Raw genomic sequence first — 21,372 nt, 5'->3', positions numbered from 1 at the left:
GAGGGGTGCCCCAAGGTGGAGGCACTATCTTTCCAACTTTTAAAGCAGCCAGGCCACCATTGTGGAGGGGAATTCCCTCCACAGGGCAAGCTGTGGCTGCAGCTGAAGCCAGGCAGGCAGGGAGGGTCTCTAAGCCTGCATGGAATGCTGGCGCCATTCTGCTACCGGAAGGCTGCCTCCTGGCATCTACACTGCTCCCTGACGCCTCTGGGATCCTGGAGGCCAAGTGGAATTATCCAGTTGGCCTCTGACAACAGGCCTTAAAAAGCCTTAAAGAGAATCAATTGACTATCCCCTGCTTATGGGTGGCAGCCCTGCTGCACAACCCCAATCCAGCTCCAGGAAATTGGCCTGGGGGTGGGATTGAGCTGCGGAACCGGCATGCTGGAAGCTGTGCGAGATTCTGTGCCCTCCCCCATCAGGGCCTCAAAATTCAGCCTTGAAGGTTTTAATGGTGTTATCTTTGAATGCATTTGTAACAAAATCCTTCTCCATTATAAAAATAGTGAGGTTAACCTGATAATTTGAAATAGATTAACACCTCTGTTAAAGTAGGAGAGAATTTCATACAAGTCGATTAATTGTTTTTTGTAACATGACGCAGTGATTTCCAGGTTGGTAGAATTAGAAATGACCACTATTGAATTAATATTGAAAGGGCAGTCAACACGTACCTTCAGCACTGAGTGAGAAACAAGGGTCCGGAACTGAATTTAATTCTGCTGTGCCACTCAAAATTGAGAGGAGGAGAAAACATTATCCAGCATTGCACAGACCTGAAACAAAGCCTCCACAGAAAGGCTGACCACTTCCAGGTGCTGCTTTTCAGTAGATCTAAATATGATGTGAGGCTTCTGCAACTTCTCCCAATGTTATGCTCTTCCATCGTCCAAATCCTATGGATCTCCCCAACCATTCCTCTCTAATCTTTCTCTAATAGCAGTACAGCTACATTAAACAGTACAAGTGCCATGGTTCACTCCACGAGCAACAGCTGTTAAATTTACTGCCAGTGTTAAAGGTTGATCTGAATGTTCCGTGCAGAGCTGCTGTAGTTCACTATCTCAAAGTATGGACTAGGAACAACATTTACCATCTGTATTAGCACAGATCAATGTCACAAATAAAATCAATACTGCAATTTATTTTTATTGGTTATTTTAATATTCAGTCTCTGGTATTACAGCAAATTAACATTACTGGTTGAAAAATCTGTATCTGCAACGATAAAGCTTTATTATTTTTAACCATTTTAATCTATTTTTATATCTTTTAACTGTAAGTCACCCAGTGGAATTTAAGCATTCACACTGAAGAGGCTGAAAAACGGGGAGCTGCAGGCAGTTCGTTAGAGAGAGAGAAAGAGAGAGAGAGAAAATAATCTTTCAGGCATTATACTGGTCAATGTGTATGGAGGGAAAGTCGTGTTTACACAAGTGTGTCAGCTGTATGTGGTGTGGACTTCACTCATGGATTTTTGTACATTTACAAAAAGATTGATTAGATAGATTAGAATGAAAGCATTAACAGCATATATTGAGTAAGTCAGACGAGCACCTGCCAAACTTGTTCATAGATCAGTTTGTTTTAAAGTAATTTTCAGTGATTATATATCAGGTTTCTCACAGGTGAAAGACTGGACACTCTTATTAAAATGCTTATTTTTCATAAGAAACCCACTTTAGCTGTATTAATAAAATTGCATCAGGTTATCACTCTTAAATACATCAATGATTATTTGCCAATGGAAAGAAAAAATAACCGATTATATGCCGTTACATTGATCGAATGCATTGGTTCTTGAAAGACTTTATGTTTACGATTATGCAAATACATTTTAGCAGAAACTTGAACTGTAATCTAATCAGCGCAATTTTAAGTGCAATTTGTGCCAAAGTTCCCTACTTGCCCAAAGTGGAAATGCTACCACACTGTATTTAGCATTAGCTGGGAAAGTTATTGTTAACCTAGATAGAAAGGCGTAATTCACAAAGAGCACTGAGATATTCTTCATTGCCATGATCCAACTGCAAAGCCTTTTCAAAGCATTCAATAGCTTCACATTTCTCCTCATCCAGCTGGTGCATGAATCCAAGAACACCAAAGGCCTTGCTGTCTTTTGGATTTCTGTCAATTTGTCTTGTTGCAATCTTTCTCAGGTTTGTGCGACAATATTGCCTTTCCTTTGAGTCATTTTTGATTTTAAGTCCTTCCAGAAAATGAGTGATGGCACTTGATTCAGATCTTTTGTGATGTAGTTCAAATAATCCAACCTGCAAAAATATTGCCTGCTTATTATCAGGATGAATATCCTTTAATTTCAGTAGATTGCTGTAGATCTCCTCTGCCTTGAGATATTCTTCATTTAATGAACATATTCCTGCAAAATCTAGTTGTGCAGTAATAAATGTTAATGGGCGATGCTCAAATGCCTTTTCAAAATGGTACTTGCATAGTTTGATCAACTCAGCTTTCTGTTGAAAAGCAGGATTGCGAGGGTTTTTGCTGCCTGGATTTTTGTTTAGTTGAAATAGATTGTTTCGATAACACAGACCTATTTGATGGTGTAAGAAAGTAGAGTTTGGGGTAATTTCTAATGCTTTCTTCAACAGCTTCACAGATTTTTTCACATCTCCTTCTCTTCTCAAAAACTTTGCTGCATAACGAATCACATATGGAAGGTCAGGGGAGATCTGCAATGCTTGTTCAATTAATTTTAGTCCTTCCTCCTTTTGATTGAACTGTTGTAGTTTGAGAGCCAACAACACCATGGCTACAGAGTCATCTGGATCAAGCTCCAGCACACGTCGCAACTGCTTCATTGATTCACTGGGCCTACGACTCTCTGGAGTACTAGAAAACCCTTCCAGACGAAACAGAACAGTTGCATAGCCAGCATTCCATTCAGTATCATCAGGATCTTCCTCCAGAGCCTTTTTAAAGCATTCCATTGCCTCTTCATAATACTTCCTGGAAGATTTCAAAAGTGTCCACCCCTTCTCCCCGTATACCTCTGGTATCATTGCTGTATATCGAGAGCCATCAGGAAATTGTTTACAGATCGTCTCTAGCTTGTCGAGGTAGGACTGGACCTCTGTCAGTTGGCCCATGTGATAATATACCCAGGCATAGTTTCCATAGGTGACAACAATTCTTTTTTCAAATTCATGTTCATGATTCTCCCTCAGAAATTTTTCAGCTTCCTTTAAGGTTTGAATTGCCTCTTCACAGTTGCCTTGCAGACAGTTTACAAAAGCAAGTTGGTTGTAAGAAATGGCTTGATATTTCACACCGACCTGTATTATATCTTGTAATCTTTGCTTCATATCATCCAAGTCAATATTTTCTTTCTGTGGACTCCACGTGAAGTGACATTGAAGCTGATCGAGCTTCATTTTCAAGGAATCCTTCAGTGTGTTGCTGCAAGAAAGCACAAAATAATCAAAGCCCATCTTATGCATATCTAACATACATTTTTAACTTGTACATAATCAATGTTGCGATGTTAGCAAAGTCTTAATAGCTGAGCAGGTGTGTGGGTCAGTGCAAGTAGATATAGAACATTTCCACTGCAGACTGACCGACATCCTCAGACCAGACTCCCACGACTTGTGATCAATGTCACAGGATTTCATGTCGCATTTGCAGACGTCTTTAAAGCGGAGACATGGACGGCCGATGGGCACCACTAATCATTTCCTGCCAAATAGAAAACACAGCCACTCTTTATCTCCTACCTGCTAACCAACTCCTCACCCTTCAAAGCTCCCAGACTTGCCTCAAGGTATCATTAGCTTCTGGATCCCACATTCAGTGCTCCCATACTCGATGACTCACCCCCATACCCCACCCCGACCATTCCCCCGAGTGTTCTGAAATCCCAGAAACCTAAGACGTTCCCCATATGCTCACCTGAAATTTGACTGATTTGGTTGTCTTAATCAGCGCCCCAACCACCCCCATTCCCCCCCCCAATAATGATACATATTATATGACAGTGTACACTTGGAGATTCCCGATTGTGTCATATAAGAATGTAAACTCTATTTGTACAGTAATAATGTGTGCAACAAATAACCCTGCACTGCCATCCTCTGGAACTTAGTACATGCACCAGTCCCAGTTCTCACAGAGAGAGAGGGAATACAGGGAGATAGAGTGGAGAGAGACAAAGGGCTGGATTTTATAGGGACCTCGACGCCGGCAGGGCCCGGCCCAATCATGCTAGCGGCGACAAGGCCTCATGTTGGCCTCCCTCTGCCGCTCGGCGACAGGACTCGGATTTGAATATGCATATGGGCAATTACCATTCATTAATATGCAGACCGCTGCGATTCAGATAGCAGGTTGTGATTTTCATCCAGATGTCCGGCATTCACATGCCTTCACTTTCACTTCCGTGAAAAGCTAGCAGCACCGAAGCATCAGTTGCCAGAGCATGTGAAAGTGGATCTGGGACTGCAATGTATGGGTATAAACTCTGCATGTAAGAAGGGAGGTGGGGGCACATTGTGTGGCTGCCACATCATGCATGCTAACATGGTGATGATGTTTTTCCATACATTGGCATTTCTCTCAGGTCAATGATGTAATGGCAGGAGACGTAGTCGGCACATGCTAGCATGCGTCATTCATACAATAAAGAGGAGATACCTGTTAGAAAAGCATTTAATCAGAAGGAATTCATACATAGGTGTGTCACCCGTGATAACCCATTTGTGTCACGGTGTCTTTTTGAAACATTTGTGGGTGCTCCTCCGCAATGCAACCTCTGTGCTAGCAGCTTGACTGAAGGCAGGCTGCTGATCAGGGCATCCTTTGCCTTTGGATGATTTGGACGGTTGTCCTCTGGGCACCTGAGGCCTGGAGGGCCCCGGCTGCCTGAGGGCCTCCTGCACCAGTGCAGGAGTCTCCTCAGACGTCGTGGCTGCTGGAGCTGGACTCATCAGCAGAGGGGCTGAGGAACTGGTTTCCACATTGGAATCACCCTGAGGGGAGCCCCCACATATGGACTGCTGGCTTGTCTCCTCCCTGTCAATGCTCACAGGAACCTCACTGCACTCCTGAGAAGGATCAGGAGCAGAGACACTCTCTAGGCCCCTGGCCCCTCTCTCCCCTTGCCACTGCTGCATCCTGCTCATGGCCGAGGCGTGGGTTTGTAGGTCAGCGCGCATCTGTGGAATATGGCTCTCCGTGAGCGCTGCCATCCTCTCCATGGAGGATGCCATGTGCTCATTTGCCTGGGACATGGCAGCTGTTATGGCCTGGGTGGACTCACCCGTCATCCGCTCACAGCTGTGCATGGCCTGTGGCATCTCCACCAGATGTTATCTTACTTCTCTCTGCAACTCCACCATGCCCTGTGCTGTCGACAACAGAGGGTCACCATCAACCCAGGGCTCAGCATGTGCCTGGCCACCCACAGTCCTGCGACTGTCAGAGGCCTTGCCCGCCTCAGCCTCAGTCAGCCTTGAAGGTTGGCTGCGAGGTGACAAAGTATAACCTCTTCAAACTTGGCTGATGAGAGCTCTGAGGAACCCGTCATCAATGAACACCAGGAGAAATACAACAGGAATCGTAAAACAATGCAGATGTGCCATAGAGCAATCCAGCGACATGCTCAAGTTTTTATTTCAGGTGCCCGGACAGATCTAAAGGTGCTCTTCGGTACTCAACCAAAGTCTCCAGGTTTATTGTGGTGTACTGCATTCTGCACAACACAGCGCAGCAGCAAGGACTAGAGATGCAGAAGGGACAAGCACTCCTCATTTGAAGAGGATTTCAATGGCATCCAGGGACGCCTGATTAAGTCTGGGTGCAGCCTTTGCCGTCCTTCCTTCCATAACTCTGCATGCACTCCTTCCAGAGCAAACATTGGGCTGGGTTTTATGACCCTCAGGAGGCGGGGTCAGAAGCCATGGTGGGGTGGGGGGGGGGCATAGAATCGCAATGGGTGGCAGAGGCAGAGGGTCCATTGCTGCCCTATCGCCAAGTGATTTTGCTGGGTAGGGGATGGGGGGGTGGGGGTGGTGGGATAAGCTGATGACAGCTTTCCCACCCAGAGGCCAGTTAAAACCCTTAAGTGGCTTAAGTCTCTTCCTGCCGCCACTGGGATCCAACCAGCAGCAAAGGGTGACTCCGCCATGCGGGCAGGGCACCTTGTAAACTGAGGTGCCCTCACTCCGGGCTCGGGGGAGGGGTTTCCCTTCTTCGTGGCTGTAGCCCACGGAGGACCCCCATCAGCAAAACCTCCACCTCCGTGGACCTACCTCCCCCTGGACTTCAAACCCACCCTCTCACCCCGCACCCCACCCCCCCCCCCACCTCCCCTCCTCGCTGGAGCCTTCGGGATTGTTCCCGGCGACCCTGCCTCACTTACCTGAGATCTGGGTCTCCAGTGCTGTGCCTGGGTCTGAGACCTCTGCAATACCAGCAGCGCCCAGCAGGAGCCAGCAGTGGCACTGCCAATACTGCTGAGCTGCCCACCCTGTGATTGGCCAGCAGCTCTTGGAGGCGGGAACCCGCCCATCTTTAAAGGGACAGGGATCCCAGCGCGGGACACTTAACCTTCAAAGATCGCTCCGGGGAAGAGGGGAATGGGGGAATGGGGGTGCGTGAAAATGCTGAGGCAGAGATCCCCCCTGCTGTTTCGGCTGGGCGCCGAGAACCCCGCCTCTTCCACAAAATCCAGCCTATTGTCTCTATGAACTGGCACTTTAAATAGTGGAGGTTAGATTGACATGTGGTTTGCGTCACACAGCCACACACCTACATTAAAATGTCAAACCTCAAATAAAATGATATTGAGGTATCCCTGTTGAAATCAGACATTGGGCCAGATGGGTTTTATCCTAGGATTCTCTGGGAAGCCAGGGAGGAGATTGCAGAGCCTTTGTCCTTGATCTTTATGTCGTCATTGTCGACAGGAATAGTGCCGGAAGACTGCAGGATAGCAAATGTTGTCCCCTTGTTCAAGAAGGGGAGTAGAGACAGCCCTGATAATTATAGACCTGTCAGCCTTACTTCGGTTGTGGGTAAAATGTTGGAAAACGTTATCAGAGATAGGATTTATAATCATCTTGAAAAGAATAAGTTCATTAGCGATAGTCAGCACGGTTTTGTGAAGGGTAGGTCGTGCCTCACAAACCTTATTGAGTTTTTCGAGAAGGCGACCAAACAGGTGGATGAGGGTAAAGCAGTGGATGTGGTGTATATGGATTACAGTAAGGCGTTTGATAAGGTTCCCTACGGTAGGCTATTGCAGAAAATACGGAAGTATGAGATTGAAGGTGATTTAGAGCTTTGGATCAGAAATTGGCTAGCTGAAAGAAGACAGAGGGTGGTGGTTGATGGCAAATGTTCATCCTGGAGTTTAGTTACTAGTGGTGTACCGCAAGGATCTGTTTTGGGGCCACTGCTGTTTGTCATTTTTATAAATGACCTGGATGAGGGTGTAGAAGGGTGGGTTAGTAAATTTGCGGATGACACGAAGGTCGGTGGAGTTGTGGATAGTGCCGAAGGATGTTGTAGGTTACAGAGGGACATAGATAGGCTGCAGAGCTGGGCTGAGAGATGGCAAATGGAGTTTAATGCGGAAAAGTGTGAGGTGATTCACTTTGGAAGGAGTAACAGGAATGCAGAGTACTGGGCTAATGGGAAGATTCTTGGTAGTGTAGATGAGCAGAGAGATCTTGGTGTCCAGGTACATAAATCCCTGAAAGTTGCCACCCAGGTTAATAGGGCTGTTAAGAAGGCATATGGTGTGTTAGCTTTTATTAGTAGGGGGATCGAGTTTCGGAGCCACGAGGTCATGCTGCAGCTGTACAAAACTCTGGTGCAGCCGCACCTGGAGTATTGCGTGCAGTTCTGGTCACCGCATTATAAGAAGGATGTGGAAGCTGTGGAAAGGGTGCAGAGGAGATTTACTAGGATGTTGCCTGGTATGGAGGGAAGGTCTTACGAGGAAAGGCAGAGGGACTTGAGGTTGTTTTCGTTAGAGAGAAGGAGGAGGAGAGGTGACTTAATAGAGACATATAAGATAATCAGAGGGTTAGATAGGGTGGATAGTGAGAGTCTTTTTCCTCGGATGGTGATGGCAAACACGAGGGGACACAGCTTTAAGTTGAGGGGTGATAGATATAGGACAGATGTTAGAGGTAGTTTCTTTACTCAGAGAGTAGTAGGGGCGTGGAATGCCCTGCCTGCAACAGTAGTAGATTCGCCAACTTTAAGGGCATTTAAGTGGTCATTGGATAGACATATGGATGAAAATGGAATAGTGTAGGTCAGATGGTTTCACAGGTCGGCACAACATCGAGGGCCGAAGGGCCTGTACTGCGCTGTAATGTTCTATATTCTATATTCTATTCTATATTCCCACTTGTCCTACAATATTGTGCCATGTCACTTGCTGTCATCTCCATCCCATTCCAGTCCCGCCTCTGCAGTAATATCCGGATCAATGTCACTTATTTTCATAAACATCTAATAATGTTGTGTGAAGTGAAGCGAGCACTAACCTCATGATGCTGATCCGGATTTGACTTCCACTTCAGATCTCCGGTCGGTCAGTGAAACAATGGATGGAGATTTGCTTCCAAATTATTCTTTTGTGGGATCAGGAATCACATGATTTCTAGGAATTGCTGCCTGAAAGTGAAACTGGAAAGTGAAACTGGAAAGTGAAACTGACCATGATTTCCCATCTGGAAGTTAGTTATGTAATTGAGAAAGCCTCCATGTTTCCTAATACCTGGGAATTGAAATCGCAGGGGGTGGGGGAGCTAGATCAAAAGCAGTGACTCCCCCCCGCCTGGCGGGCAGGGTTACAATCGAGGCGCAGAATAGGTTTCCCCACCGTGCAGGAATGACTGGCAGTTTCTCCGAATGGTGAATTTGTGACCCGAGCGCAGCCTCCAGACCCAGATATTCAGTGGTTAAAATCCCCCGCGCTGTTACCGCATCGCCTGCATCAGCCAAACTTCTGGCTCGGTGACCCCCAACTGACTGGAACCGCAGAGCAGCGATGAGACAGCTGCAGGGGGCGAGGATTGTGTGTGTGTGTGGGGGGGGTGGGGAGTGCTCTGACATCGAGGCAGTGCTGAGGGGTTGGGGCATGATTAGGGAATAGGAGCTCGGGAAGAAGAGATGAGAATGGCGGCCCTGGAGGAGAGATGGGGACTGAGGGCTCCGGGCAAGTGGGAGACTGGGGGATGGGGGAGATGCAGAATGCATATGGTGGTTGGGGGGAAGGAGATTGGAGAATGGGGGGCGGGGTCAGTGAGAGAGAGGGAGACTGGAGAATGGGAGGTCAGTGAGAGAGAGGGAGACTGGAGAATGGGGGGTCAGTGAGAGAGAGGGAGACTGGAGAATGGGGGGTCAGTGAGTAAGAGAGGGAGACTGGATAATGGGGGGGGGGTCAGTGAGAGAGAGGGAGACTGGAGAATGAGGGGTCAGTGATAGAGAGGGAGACTGGAGAATGGAGGGTCAGTGAGAGAGAGGGAGACTGGAGAATGGGGGGTCAGTGAGTAAGAGAAGGAGACTGGAGAATGGAGGGGTGGGCAGTGAGAGAGAGGGAGAGAATGGGGGCCGGAAGAGAAAGAGGGAGACTGGAGAATGTGGGGGTGGTCAGTGAGAGAGAGGGAGACTGGAGAATGTGGGGGTGGTCAGTGAGAGAGAGGGAGACTGGAGAATGGGGGTCAGTGAGAGAGAGGGAGACTGGAGAATGGGGGCTGGGTGAGAGAGAGGGAGACTGGAGAATGGGGGGTCAGTGAGAGAGAGGGAGACGGGCGAATGGGGGAGGGTCTGTGAGAGAGAGGGAGACTGGAGAATGGGGTTCAGTGAGAGAGAGGGAGACTGGAGAATGGAGGAGGTCAGTGAGAGGGAGGGAGACTGGAGAATAGGGGGTCAGTGAGAGAGAGGCAGACTGGAGAATGGGGGCTGAGTGAGAGAGAGGGAGACTGGAGAATGAGGGGTCAGTGAGAGAGAGGGGGACTGGAGAATGGGGGGTCAGTGAGTAAGAGAAGGAGACTGGATAATGGGGGGGGGGGTCAGTGAGAGTGAGGGAGACTGGAGAATGGGGGGTCAGTGAGTAAGAGAAGGAGACTGGATAATGGGGGGTGGGTCAGTGCGAGAGAGGGAGACTGGAGAATGGGGGTCAGTGAGAGAGAGGGAAACTGGAGAATGGGGGGTCAGAGAGAGAGGGAGACTGGAGAATGGAGAGGGGGTCAGTGAGAGAGAGGGAGTCTGGAGAATGGGGGGGTCAGTGAGGGAGAGGTAGACTGGAGAATGGGGGTCAGTTAGAGAGAGGGAGACTGGAGAATGGGGGGTCAGAGAGAGAGGGAGACTGGAGAATGGGGGCTGAGTGAGAGAGAGGGAGACTGGAGAATGGGGGGTCAGTGAGAGAGAGGGAGACTGGAGAATGGGGGAGGGTCAGTGAGAGAGAGGGAGACTGGAGAATGGGGGCTGAGTGCAAGAGAGGGAGACTGGAGAATGGGGGTCAGTGAGAGAGAGGGAGACTGGAGAATGGAGGGGGTCAGTGAGAGGGAGGGAGATTGGAGAATGGGGGGCAGTGAGAGAGAGGCAGACTGGAGAATGGGGGCTGAGTGAGCGAGAGGGAGACTGGAGAATGAGGGGTCAGTGAGAGAGAGGGAGACTGGAGAATGGCGGGTGGGGTCAGTGAGAGAGAGGTAGACTGGAGAATGGGGGTCAGTGAGAGAGAGGGAGACTGGAGGATGGGGGCTGAGCGAGAGAGCCAGACTGGAGAATGGGGGGTCAGTGAGAGAGAGGGAGACGGGAGAATGGGGGAGGGTCAATGACAGAGAGGGAGACTGGAGAATGGGGTTCAGTGAGAGGGAGAGAGACTGGAGAATGGAGGGGGTCAGTGAGAGGGAGGGAGACTGGAGAATGGGTGGTCAGTGAGAGAGAGGCAGACTGGAGATTGGGGGCTGAGTGAGAGAGAGGGAGACTGGAGAATGAGGGGTCAGTGAGAGAGAGGGAGACTGGAGAATGGGGGGTCAGTGAGTAAGAGAAGGAGACTGGATAATGCGGGTGGGGTCAGTGACAGAGAGGGAGACTGGAGAATGGGGGGTCAGTGAGTAAGAGAAGGAGACGGGATAATGGGGGGGGGGGTTGTCAGTGCGAGAGAGGGAGACTGGAGAATGGGGGTCAGTGAGAGAGAGGGAGACTGGAGAATGGAGCTGAGTGAGACAGAGAGGGAGAATGGAGAATGAGGGGTCAGTGAGAGAGAGGGAGATTGGAGAATGGGGGTCAGTGAGAGAGAAGGAGACTGGAGAATGGGCAGGGTGTCAGTGAGAGAGAGGGAGACTGGTGAATGGGGGAGCGTCAGTGAGAGAGAGGGAGACTGGAGAATCGGGGTCAGTGCGAGAGGGAGACTGGAGAATGGGGGGGGGGGGGGGGGTCAGTGAGAGAGAGGGAGACTGGAGAATGGGGGGGGGTCAGTGAGAGAGAGGGAGACTGGAGAATGGAGACAGGGGAGATGAAGAATGGGAATGTGGGCTTGGCAGTCTGGTGGGATTGGGGGAAGGAGCCTGGGGAATTGGGGCTCATTGAGTGAGATGGGGAATGATTATGGGGGCTCATGGAGAAAAGGGCTGTGGGCAATTGGGAGGGTGTGGGACCCAGCATTTCCTGCAGAGCCGGGAGCAACAGCAGCAATGTGGTGAATGGGAGTGTCTCTGAGAGAGGAGCAGTCAGTTAAAGTTTGAGTGAAACCTGGAGAATTTACTGTGGGTCAATGATGAAAAATTATTTCCACTGAAAGGCAAATGAGGAACTAGGGATTTGAAACCAAGGATTCTCATTGGTAAAAGAAGGTAAAATGGAGGAGGAAGTTTGTTGAACTGAGGGATACTCGGCTGTGGCTTCGTTCACCAGTTTGCTACTGCTGGGGCTATGGAGCCCCATAGCTCCTAAAATGGTGGCCAGACAGCTTCTGCCTGCTTCTGGCATTGTGCCACTTGTGGCACACTATGATTATTAGGGCACTAGCATGGACATGCCATGTGTGCAGCAGAAGCTTGCAGAGTGGGCAGGTTGTGACATGGGTTCAGCTATACGAGGGACCTCCACTAACGCTATTAAAAAGGATCCCATGGGACTTCCAATTGAGGGGCATTTGACTTTCTTTTGTTGCAGCAGAGTGAGTGGAAATACTGTGTTCAGTATTGTAGGAGGAGTTTGGGAAAGGTTTAGGATTCACAATAGAGTGATACTCGACTTTGAAAAGGAGAACAGAGATGTTTGAAGGCCAGTCAGTGGAAAGGTTGCTTTGACTAACTGGGCTATAGTTGCAGTTCCTCTTGGGCTATAACATGACACAGACATGGAGCAGAGGCAGCACAGAGGGGAAGCTGTGTGTGGAGGGCAGAGGAGGAGGGCTTTCAATTGAAGGCCATATCCAGTAATGTTCTTTACGGAGCACTTCTCCTCCCTCCACTACAGCAAGAAGCATTGTCTGCAGCAGCTCTGTTTCACCAAGGAGGTGGTCACTGAACTGTGCCACCTTCTCCACCCAGAACTATAGTCGCACAGTAGGGCAAGGATGATGTTGGCACTGGCCGTGAAGATCTACATCAGTGGATCTGTCCAGGCGGGAGCAGGTGACATTGCCAACATTTCACAGTTCACCATTCATCACTGTATCAGGGAAGTGACAAAGGCCTTGTATATGAGGAGAGGGGGCGTCATAGTCTTGTCTCTTACCAGAGAGTAGCTGGAGGGGCAGCTGCAGTAATCCTAGTAATCAGCTGGAGCACAGATTGCTCAACTGCTGTGAGGCCCTGCATGGTCCTTTAAGCAGCCATCACACCAGCAGTCTGAGCCTGAATGGCACCAAGCTGGGCTTGTTGGCTATAAGTATGGATTTCTTCACCTCAGTTTGAACCTCCACTGCAGCACTGAGGTGTTGGGTGCCTTCTGCCTGTGCTCCAGTGGAAGCTGGGATGTCAGCCATCAGACGCTACATCGGGGCTGAATCTACAAATGCTGCCATGGAGTTGGCCACCACTTCCACACTGGAAAGGATGGGCTCCAAGCTCTGCACGAAGCCATGACAAGTTGGAGCTGGACTGCTCCATGCTTCTTAATGGTGACAACAGGCTCTGTGACAGGCTTGCCAATGCACCAAGCATCTCAATGTGCATGCCATCAGGCTTTTCCTGTACACCCCTCCAATCAAAGACCTCATCTGAGTCCTCTGCAGCAAAATTTATCTGTGACCTCACACTGCAGGGAGCTTGCCATCCTTTCCCCCTTTCATGGCTGTAGCCCACTTGTGCCCAGTGACTCAGTGTGTGCTGATCCCAACCCATACTACCCTCTAAAGTACACACGGTGCCAGTACCTCATCTGATGGCTGCGAGTGTCAGATCAAGTGGCACTGCTTCTTCATCAGAGGTCTGCTGTTGTTCACATCTTTCATGATGAGGCTGCATTGGCTGGCCAGGCAGCAGGGTATCTGAAAGCAAGAATGTAGAAGGGGAGGGTGGGGTTTGTAGTGCATTGAACAACGTGAGAGGTTGGTGGTACAGTGGACAGGAGATGGCATTGGAAGATGCATTCACTGAGCTTGACCAAACGTGTGAGATTATTGATCTTTTTGAGGCACTGCAGCCAGGTCCTTGGGGCCAGGCTACGGGAATTCATCTCCCTTGCCAACTGCTCCCAATCCCTTTGCAGGGTATGCCTTGAGGTGTTCCTCATGCCCAGTGGAAACAGACCTCTGTCAACCTTTTGGACCAAGGCCTCCAGCATCAGAGAAACTTACAGCACGCTCTCTGGCTTGTTGCTCTGTTTGCAGTCTTCTTCATTGCATCAAAGACTTTCAGGTATAGTTCCACCAGCTGCTGCAGCCTGAGTGCGACTCCCCTTTAAGAAGTGTAGACTAGCTCTACATTGTGCTACCTGCGCATGAACTCGGGCCTCCTGTTGAGCGTGTAGTCACTCAGCCTAAGATTTTGCACTGGGTTGCATGCTGCAATTATGTAGATGAGCAGGTAGCACAAAGTCTGCATGCTGCCTGCCTCAACTCGGCCGGGCATGTGTTTAGAGGAGAGTGCACAAGCTCTGGGGGCCGAATGGCCTTCTCCTCTTGTGCTGTATTTTCTATACTTCGATGGAAACTCTCCTTTATTGTGTCTGAGCTCAGGCAATGGTTTACAAATGTTGGTGCTGAGTTGAGTTTGGGACAATGTGCCCCCTGAGAAGTGCCCCAAACTCTGAGCTCATTGCCCCTTGTACAGTCTCTTGGTTTGATTCAGGTCGGTCTGTGCCTGCTGGTCTTTATGTGTGAAATCCAATTACAGATCAGCTCGGGCTGAGGTTTCCAGTTCAGGATTGTCACCTTCACACCAAACCAGAGTTCAAATTGGAGTCCGAGGGCATAGAGACAGAAATCGAGCTTGTTAAATGTGGCAAGAACTGGGGAGCCTGACCACACCTTGTGTGGTGTAGGACGTTCAGGCTCTGGTTTCAGGGTGAATATCAGTGGGTTATAGAATTACTATTAGTTATAGGTGGAATATAATGGGCATTACAGCTATTCAGTTGCAAATGAACAATCGGTGAGTTATTGTATTACTGGTGGTTAGGAGGGGAATCTAAGTGTTATTAGTATTACTGTTAGTTATTGGTGTAATTTCAGTGAATTATCATTAGTTACTGGTGGAATTAAAGTTCTTCTGACATATGGGAGGTGGTGGGGGGGGGGTTGTAATTTTGCCAGAGATTCAGAGATGCATTTGAAGACGGGGAGGGGCTGGAAAAATCGTGGAGAAAGAGGTGGTACCAGTTCCCGGATAGTTCCCGCCTCTTCGCACTTTTCCCACCAGCAGCAGGAGTTAAGGCTCATCGGCAAACAATTTGCAGCAGTTTTCCAGTGTAAATGAGATTTTGCTGGAGTCACAGGTGATCCCTGCTGTGTCTGCAGCTCGTTCTGAGGAATATGCAGAGCAGGAGGTTGGAGCGCCATGACAAATACATTATATTCACTGCTTTAAGATGCAAATCGGCAAGCCTGAGGTCCTCCACAGGCAGAGGTGAACAATTTCCTTCCAATCCTCTGCAGAATGCAGGAAGGAACAGGGCTGTCTCTCAGAATAGATTCCAATAATTTTCCCACTACTGAGGTTAGACTGACTGGCCTGTAATTATTCGGTCTATCCCTTGCTCCCTTTTAAACAGAGGTACAATGTTTCCCCTCCCTCAGTTTCGCCTCTCCCCTCCTTTGGTTTCTCCATTTCTCCCTCAGTTTCCCGTCTTCCCTGCCCTCAGTTTCCTCTGCCCCTCCCTCAGTTTCCCCTCTCCCCTCCCTTGGTTCCCTCTCTTCCCCCTCCCTCGGTTTCTCTTCTTTGCCTGATCATGAGTGGCCTCCTGGTTCTTGGAACTTTTGCACAACAGCTGCTAGCATAAAACCACATGCAACAATACTCAACTCCAGGAACGTGAAACTTTATAAGGTAAACACAGTAGCATTTGTAGAGGTCATCTGATCAGGTGTCACATCATCCGATGTCATTGATTGAGAATCTCATGGTCAGTTGTCAAGTGGTTTACACGTCACATGCTCAAACTTCCAGCAATGCTTCCAACCAGAGTTGGCAACCCTAGCTTCGAAACATCTGGGGCTAAAAGTTCATTAGCCCCTGAAAACAGATATGGGGATCATGGTGTATGATTGACCAATGCCCATTTGGAGTAATGGAGGCAGCACACAAACTTTGTGCTAGCTTCTAATTATAATGATTGTGACATGTAGCCCAGTGATAAGCCCGCTGCCGAGTAGCCTGCATATCTTAAAGGTGAGGTGCATTCTGGCTGCAGCAGGGGCTGAAACTGCTTGAAGAAGTATGCAAGACCTGGAGATAGCAATCAAAATGGTGCAAGAGCCCAGACTGCATGCCCCAAGGTTCTCAATACCATGCTGGAGACCTTTGAGCAGGAGGTGGACAGGAGGAGAGAGGTTCTCTTCCCTCAGGGGCCAGAAGACCCTTCAGCCAATGCTGAGAAGGCAGCGGGTGCAGATAGTGGTCAATGGAGTAGAGCATAGCTGAACGTGGATACAGTGCCAAAAGAGGTTTAGTGACCTCACACGAGTGGTAAAAGTCCGTGAATGCATCTTCATGCCTCATGTGACCAACTGCAGCACTAGCCTCAGACACTGCTCCATTCATCGCACCCCCTTCAATCACCTACCAACAATCTCTATCAACCATGAGTCAAGCCTCACATTCATGTGCTTCATCTCAGCCTCACACACTTAGCACTGCTGGAAGATGCGCCCTCACATCTCACAGTTCGCTCACACTGCCAGCTAACTGTGACAGGCACCTCACCCAATCACATTGCACTACACTCACTGACACACTTTCCTCACTCTTGCAGGATAAACTGGCCGATAATAGATAGCAGCAGCTAACTGGCAGGGGGCAGGCATGGCTGCATGTGCTGACCGCCATGGAGAAGGCTGTGCCGGGATAGATTGGAGCAGCTGTTATGTTCCTATCTAACGCACCTTTTCAAATTCCATTTCAGCCTCATCCTGCAATCTGTTACGATGTGCAAGCCATAGATAGTGTAACCATGTATCTCTTGCTTTCTCCCCCTTACCTCACTATAACAGTGACAGCTCAAAAAAGATTCATCTTTCATTAACAGGGGGATTGAGTTTAAGAGCCGCGAGGTTATGCTGCAGCTCTATAAAGCCCTGGTTAGACCACACTTGGAATATTGTGTTCAGTTCTGGTCGCCTCATTATAGGAAGGATGTGGAAGCTTTAGAGAGGGTGCAGAGGAGATTTACCAGGATGCTGCCTGGACTGGAGGGCATGTCTTACGAAGAAAAATTGAGGGAGCTAGGGCTTTTCTCATTGGAGCGAAGAAGGATGAGAGGTGACTTGATAGAGGGGTACAAGATGATGAGAGGCATAGATAGAGTGGATAGTCAGAGACTTTTTCCCAGGGCGGAAAGGGCTATCACCAGGGGGCATAATTTGAAGGTGATTGGAGGAAGGTTTCGGGGAGATGTCAGAGGTAGGTTCTTTACACAGAGAGTGGTAGGTGCGTGGAATGCGCTGCCAGCGGTGGTAGTAGAAGCAGATACATTAGGGACATTTAAGCGACTCTTGGACAGGTACATGGATGATAGTAGAATGAAGGGTTGGTAGGTAGTTTGATCTTAGAGTAGGTTAGAGGTTCAGCACAACATCGTGGGCCAAAGGGCCTGTACTCTGCTGTATTGTTCTATGTTCTATATTCTCTAGAAACGGCCTTGATTATAAAAGGGCAATGGTGCTCATTAGTCTCTTAAATGTTTTATCAATGATTCAAACTTACTTTAAAGTGCACAAACTAACTGAGCAACTCAATCAATTAACACTTGCCTACCTACTGCAGTCTAGATTTTCTTCTATAAAAGATGGGACACATACAAACTCACAACAGGTAATTTTAACAATGGTAGATGGGATAAAACAGATGCTATTGAATGAACCAGCCATTATACCCCCACCCAATTTTCTCTACTATCGATTACAGTGCAATTCCATGGTCTTTTATGGGCAGCTAATTCCAGATCATCTGTTTTACACCATTGACCAAAGTTCTACTCATGTCCATTTCAGTTTTAGTCATGGAAATTAGTCATTAAAGTAAGTTCAAACCTCATAGTTAACTCAGAAATTGAAAGTTCCGTTACTGTAAACATAGCAAGTGGAAACATGAATGCAACATGATAGGGTAAATAAATTGCAATGTAACCCAATAGCAAGTGGTAAGTTTGTCAACTAATCTTCAATTATTTTTGAATTGTTTACTGCAAAACAACATGAGAACCAATTTCCCAGGTAAATTGGAGACACATTTTAACATTGTCCTTTTTGCTTGATGCAGCACATATAGAGCACTTTGAAGTTCTTCGTTGTCACAATCACACTCCAGGGCTTTCTCAAAGAATTCATTGGCTTCTGATTTCTTGCCATCAACCTGGTGTATTCGACACAATGGGCTGGATTTTATATGGCTGTTGGCGACTGGATGGGAGGTGGGGGATGAGCAGTCAAAATGGCGTGGGGTGACATCAGTCAACGTGTTCTACGTTGTCCTGCCCCCATGCCATCTTGTCTGCAGTGGATACCATGGCAGATGGGAAGTCCACTGAAAGGTCCATTAGGTGATCCATTAAGGGCAACCTCTTGATTCCGCTGGCATTTAGCCAATGTCTGAGGCGCCTAGAGGCCTCATATTGGGCTCAGGGTTGGGGGTGGTGGTAGTGGTAGTTGGTGCCCTTCTCTGGGAAAATCCATAGTCCACGGAGGTCCCCTCCCTAGTAACAATGGACCCCCGCCCTCACCAACCACCCCCTCGCCCACTCGTCGTGCCTGACTGATTGAACATCTCCAAATAGCATTTGATCAGAACCCCTCACTGAGTTTTGCAGTACTTGATTGGGTGGAAATCTTTGGAGAACCCAGAGAATATTCAAAAGCGATGAGATCTACGAAAACTTGCTGAAAATGAATGATTACAGCTTTTTGGATAAGCAACTAATACTTTGGTCGTACGGATTGTACCAGCTGTATGAGAAGAGATTGCAGCTGAATGCCATTTAGCGTTTCAAGGAATGCTTAAAACCCAAATTGAAGCAAATTGCTGAAGGTCGAGTGATTAAATATTCAAGAGACAGTGTAGCCTTTGGTATATTGGGCTGAATTTTATTTTGGCAATGGACTGGAAAACTGGGAGGTTGAAACTGATTGGCCCCGGCGACCCTGACCCCACTTACCTTCCCCGGGGCCTTGTCCATCATTGCCGCTCCCAATGGTGCTGCTGGTACTGTTGAGCTGCCGGTCCTCTGATTGGCTGGCAGCTCTTGGGGTGGATCTTGTCCTTTAAAGAGGACAGCGTCCCCAACAACAGGCAGTTAATTGCCTGCCCACTGTTGAATTCGGCAGGGGGTCCGATAGAGGGCTGAGGGGCCCAGAATTAGCCACAATACTCCAGCTGAGGCCTAACCAATGTTTTATAAAGGTTTAGCATTAGCCTGTGTACTTTATGGAGGGGATTTTCTCCTGGTGGTGGGGGGGGGGGGGGGGTCTCGACGTTCGGAGTAACTGGCGCTGAGATCCCCACATCACCTCTTCTTCAGAAGGCCCGCTGAATTTGGTGTCAATCAGGCACTTAAATGGACAGTGACGGGCCTTTTACAGAACCAACTACCCTGTCGCAGGAGGTCCAGCTCTTTCAGAGCTTCTGGCCAATCAAAAGCCAGCAGCTGCAATGCCTCCACAGAGGTGGTGGCTGCTGCTGCAATTGCACCCACCAGAGCCTGAGGGGCATCACTAGAACCAGTCTCGGGTAGGTTAGGGTGGGAGGGGTCTCGCGGGGTGGGGATCACGGGGATGGGGGGGGGAGGGGTTCGGCAGCAAGGGCAGGGGGGCTGCCTTCAGTGGGTGAGTGCTTCCTGATGCCAGGTACCTCGTTCAGGCACTAAATCCCTTTTAACAAAGGACCTGCCCCGCCCCCCCACCCCCAGAGCCAGGAAACAGCCTGCAGAGTCTTTCATGCCGCGCTTCCCTGTGTGGTGACAGGGTCATCTGCGGCATGGCTAACCCCCCCCCACCCCCCCCCCCACCTGCCAAGAATGAAGCATATTAATTTCGCCACATGGGCATTAAATTTCAAATTCTTGCTAGGAAGAAGAGAATGCCTGTTGCAAGGGGTAGCCAGGCCTCTGACTAGAAAGGCCTTTTTGGCATATTACCAGACTGTGTATGTAGGCCAAAAAGCATTCCCTGACTCACACAATACACTGAGCGAAGACATGGTCAGACCAGTTAGTCACATGACTAACTGGCTGTTGCAGAGTTTGAACTGAGAGTTTTAAATTGGAATTGAATCTTTGAACTGGGAGAAACCTCTTTGCTCCTGGACTGAAAAAGATCTCCTGCCTGTCTGTCTGCTCCCAGCTCTTTCTCATGGAACTCCAGAAACCCACTGAAGACATATGAACCACAAGAGAGAAAAGTCTCCTGCAGTGAACAAGGTTAAAGAAGAATACTGGGCCCCAACGAAAAGCGAGATCTACCTACAATCAAGGACTACAGTGAGCTCAAAGAACCGTAACAACAATTCCTCAGATATTGCCTCAAACGTTTACACTTTATTTTTTCTTCTGCTCTTTTCTGTCCCTATCTGCATGTGTGTATTGCGTATGCATGCTAGTGTGGGCACATCATGTATCTGTAGGCGTTAACCAAATTAGAGTTCAAGTTTAAATTTAATAAAATTTCACTTTTCTTCCTTAAACCTAAGAAAGCCTGCTTGTTCCGGATTCTTTGCCTTATAATTGGAAAGCGGTGAACAAGGATTCACCAAGGGGGAGCTAAAAACACAGTGTGTTTAAAATTAAACTCAGTTAATAAGACCAGGTGAAGGCTGAAATGGAACCCGAGACCTCTTTCTCACCTGGTTGTAACATTGGGGGTTAATTGTCTAGCTAAAGGCCTCCGTTGGCAGTGGGGCCGTTCACAGGCCTTCCTACCCTGGACTAAATTTTGGCGGAGGTGGTGGAAACTCCCCCCCCCTCATGCCCCCACCACCACCCAACCCTGCCACCATCCCACCCGATTTTTTGCTCTGCCCACCTCCAAACCCGCTGCGGGCGAAAGCATAAAATTCCCCCCTATTAGAATGATACTTTTTATGCCTTTTTAACAGCCTCCTTAATTTGTCCTGCCTTCAAAGACTTTTGTACATACACCCCAGATTTCTCTGTTTCTGCACCCTCTTTGAAATTGTATCATTTAGTCTATATTTCTTCTCCTCATTCTTTCTTCCAAAAGTAATTACATCACACTTCACTGTGTTAAATTTCATCTGCTATGCGACTGCCCACTTCACCGATCTGTTTCTGTCCTTCAGAAGTCTGTTACTACCCTCCACATTCCTTTCTACATTTCTGAGTTCTGTGTTATCTGTAAGCATTGAAATTATACCCTGTATACCTAAGTGCAGGTTGTTGATATATATCAAAATGAGCAGTGGTTCTCATACCGACCCCTGGGGAACGCGACTGAACACGTCCCGTCATCTGAAAAAACAACTGTTCACCATTACTCACTGTTTTCTCTCCCTTAGTTGATGTTTTATTCACACAGCCCTTTATCCATGGACTTCAATTTTGCTCACAGGTCTATTATGTGATACTTTATCAAATGTCTACAGTTGCTGGGTTTATCCATCTTTTTATCTTTCTTAAACAGGGGTGTAACATTTGCAATGCTTCAGTTCTCTGGCACCACTCCCATATTGAAGGAGGTTTGGAAGATTGTGGCCAGAGCCTCTGCAATTTCAATCC

The 21,372-nt window shown here is 48.3% G+C and overlaps 1 protein-coding gene across 2 annotated transcripts; it reads right to left on the bottom strand.

Annotated features, from left to right (window-relative positions):
- Window positions 1-1,141: 1,141 nt before the first annotated feature.
- On the bottom strand, window positions 1,142-21,219 carry LOC137380555 (interferon-induced protein with tetratricopeptide repeats 5-like). Of its 2 annotated transcripts, none has more exons than XM_068052552.1 (3): window positions 21,136-21,219; window positions 8,520-8,661; window positions 1,142-3,420 (listed from the first exon to the last, which is right to left on the bottom strand). In XM_068052552.1, exons 2-3 carry the CDS (start codon window positions 8,522-8,524, stop codon window positions 1,968-1,970), a joined length of 1,458 nt encoding a protein of 485 aa, XP_067908653.1. In that variant the 5' UTR covers window positions 8,525-8,661; window positions 21,136-21,219; the 3' UTR covers window positions 1,142-1,967. The 2 variants fall into 2 exon arrangements, with proteins under 2 accessions (XP_067908653.1, XP_067908654.1); XM_068052553.1 differs by having other exon boundaries at window positions 8,520-8,649; window positions 21,136-21,209.
- Between the last annotated feature and the right edge of the window lie 153 nt (window positions 21,220-21,372).

The sequence above is a fragment of the Heterodontus francisci genome, chromosome 20 (genome assembly GCF_036365525.1).
Source record: "Heterodontus francisci isolate sHetFra1 chromosome 20, sHetFra1.hap1, whole genome shotgun sequence".
NCBI lineage: Eukaryota > Metazoa > Chordata > Chondrichthyes > Heterodontiformes > Heterodontidae > Heterodontus > Heterodontus francisci.
This window is presented reverse-complemented; position numbering and strand designations above follow the sequence as displayed.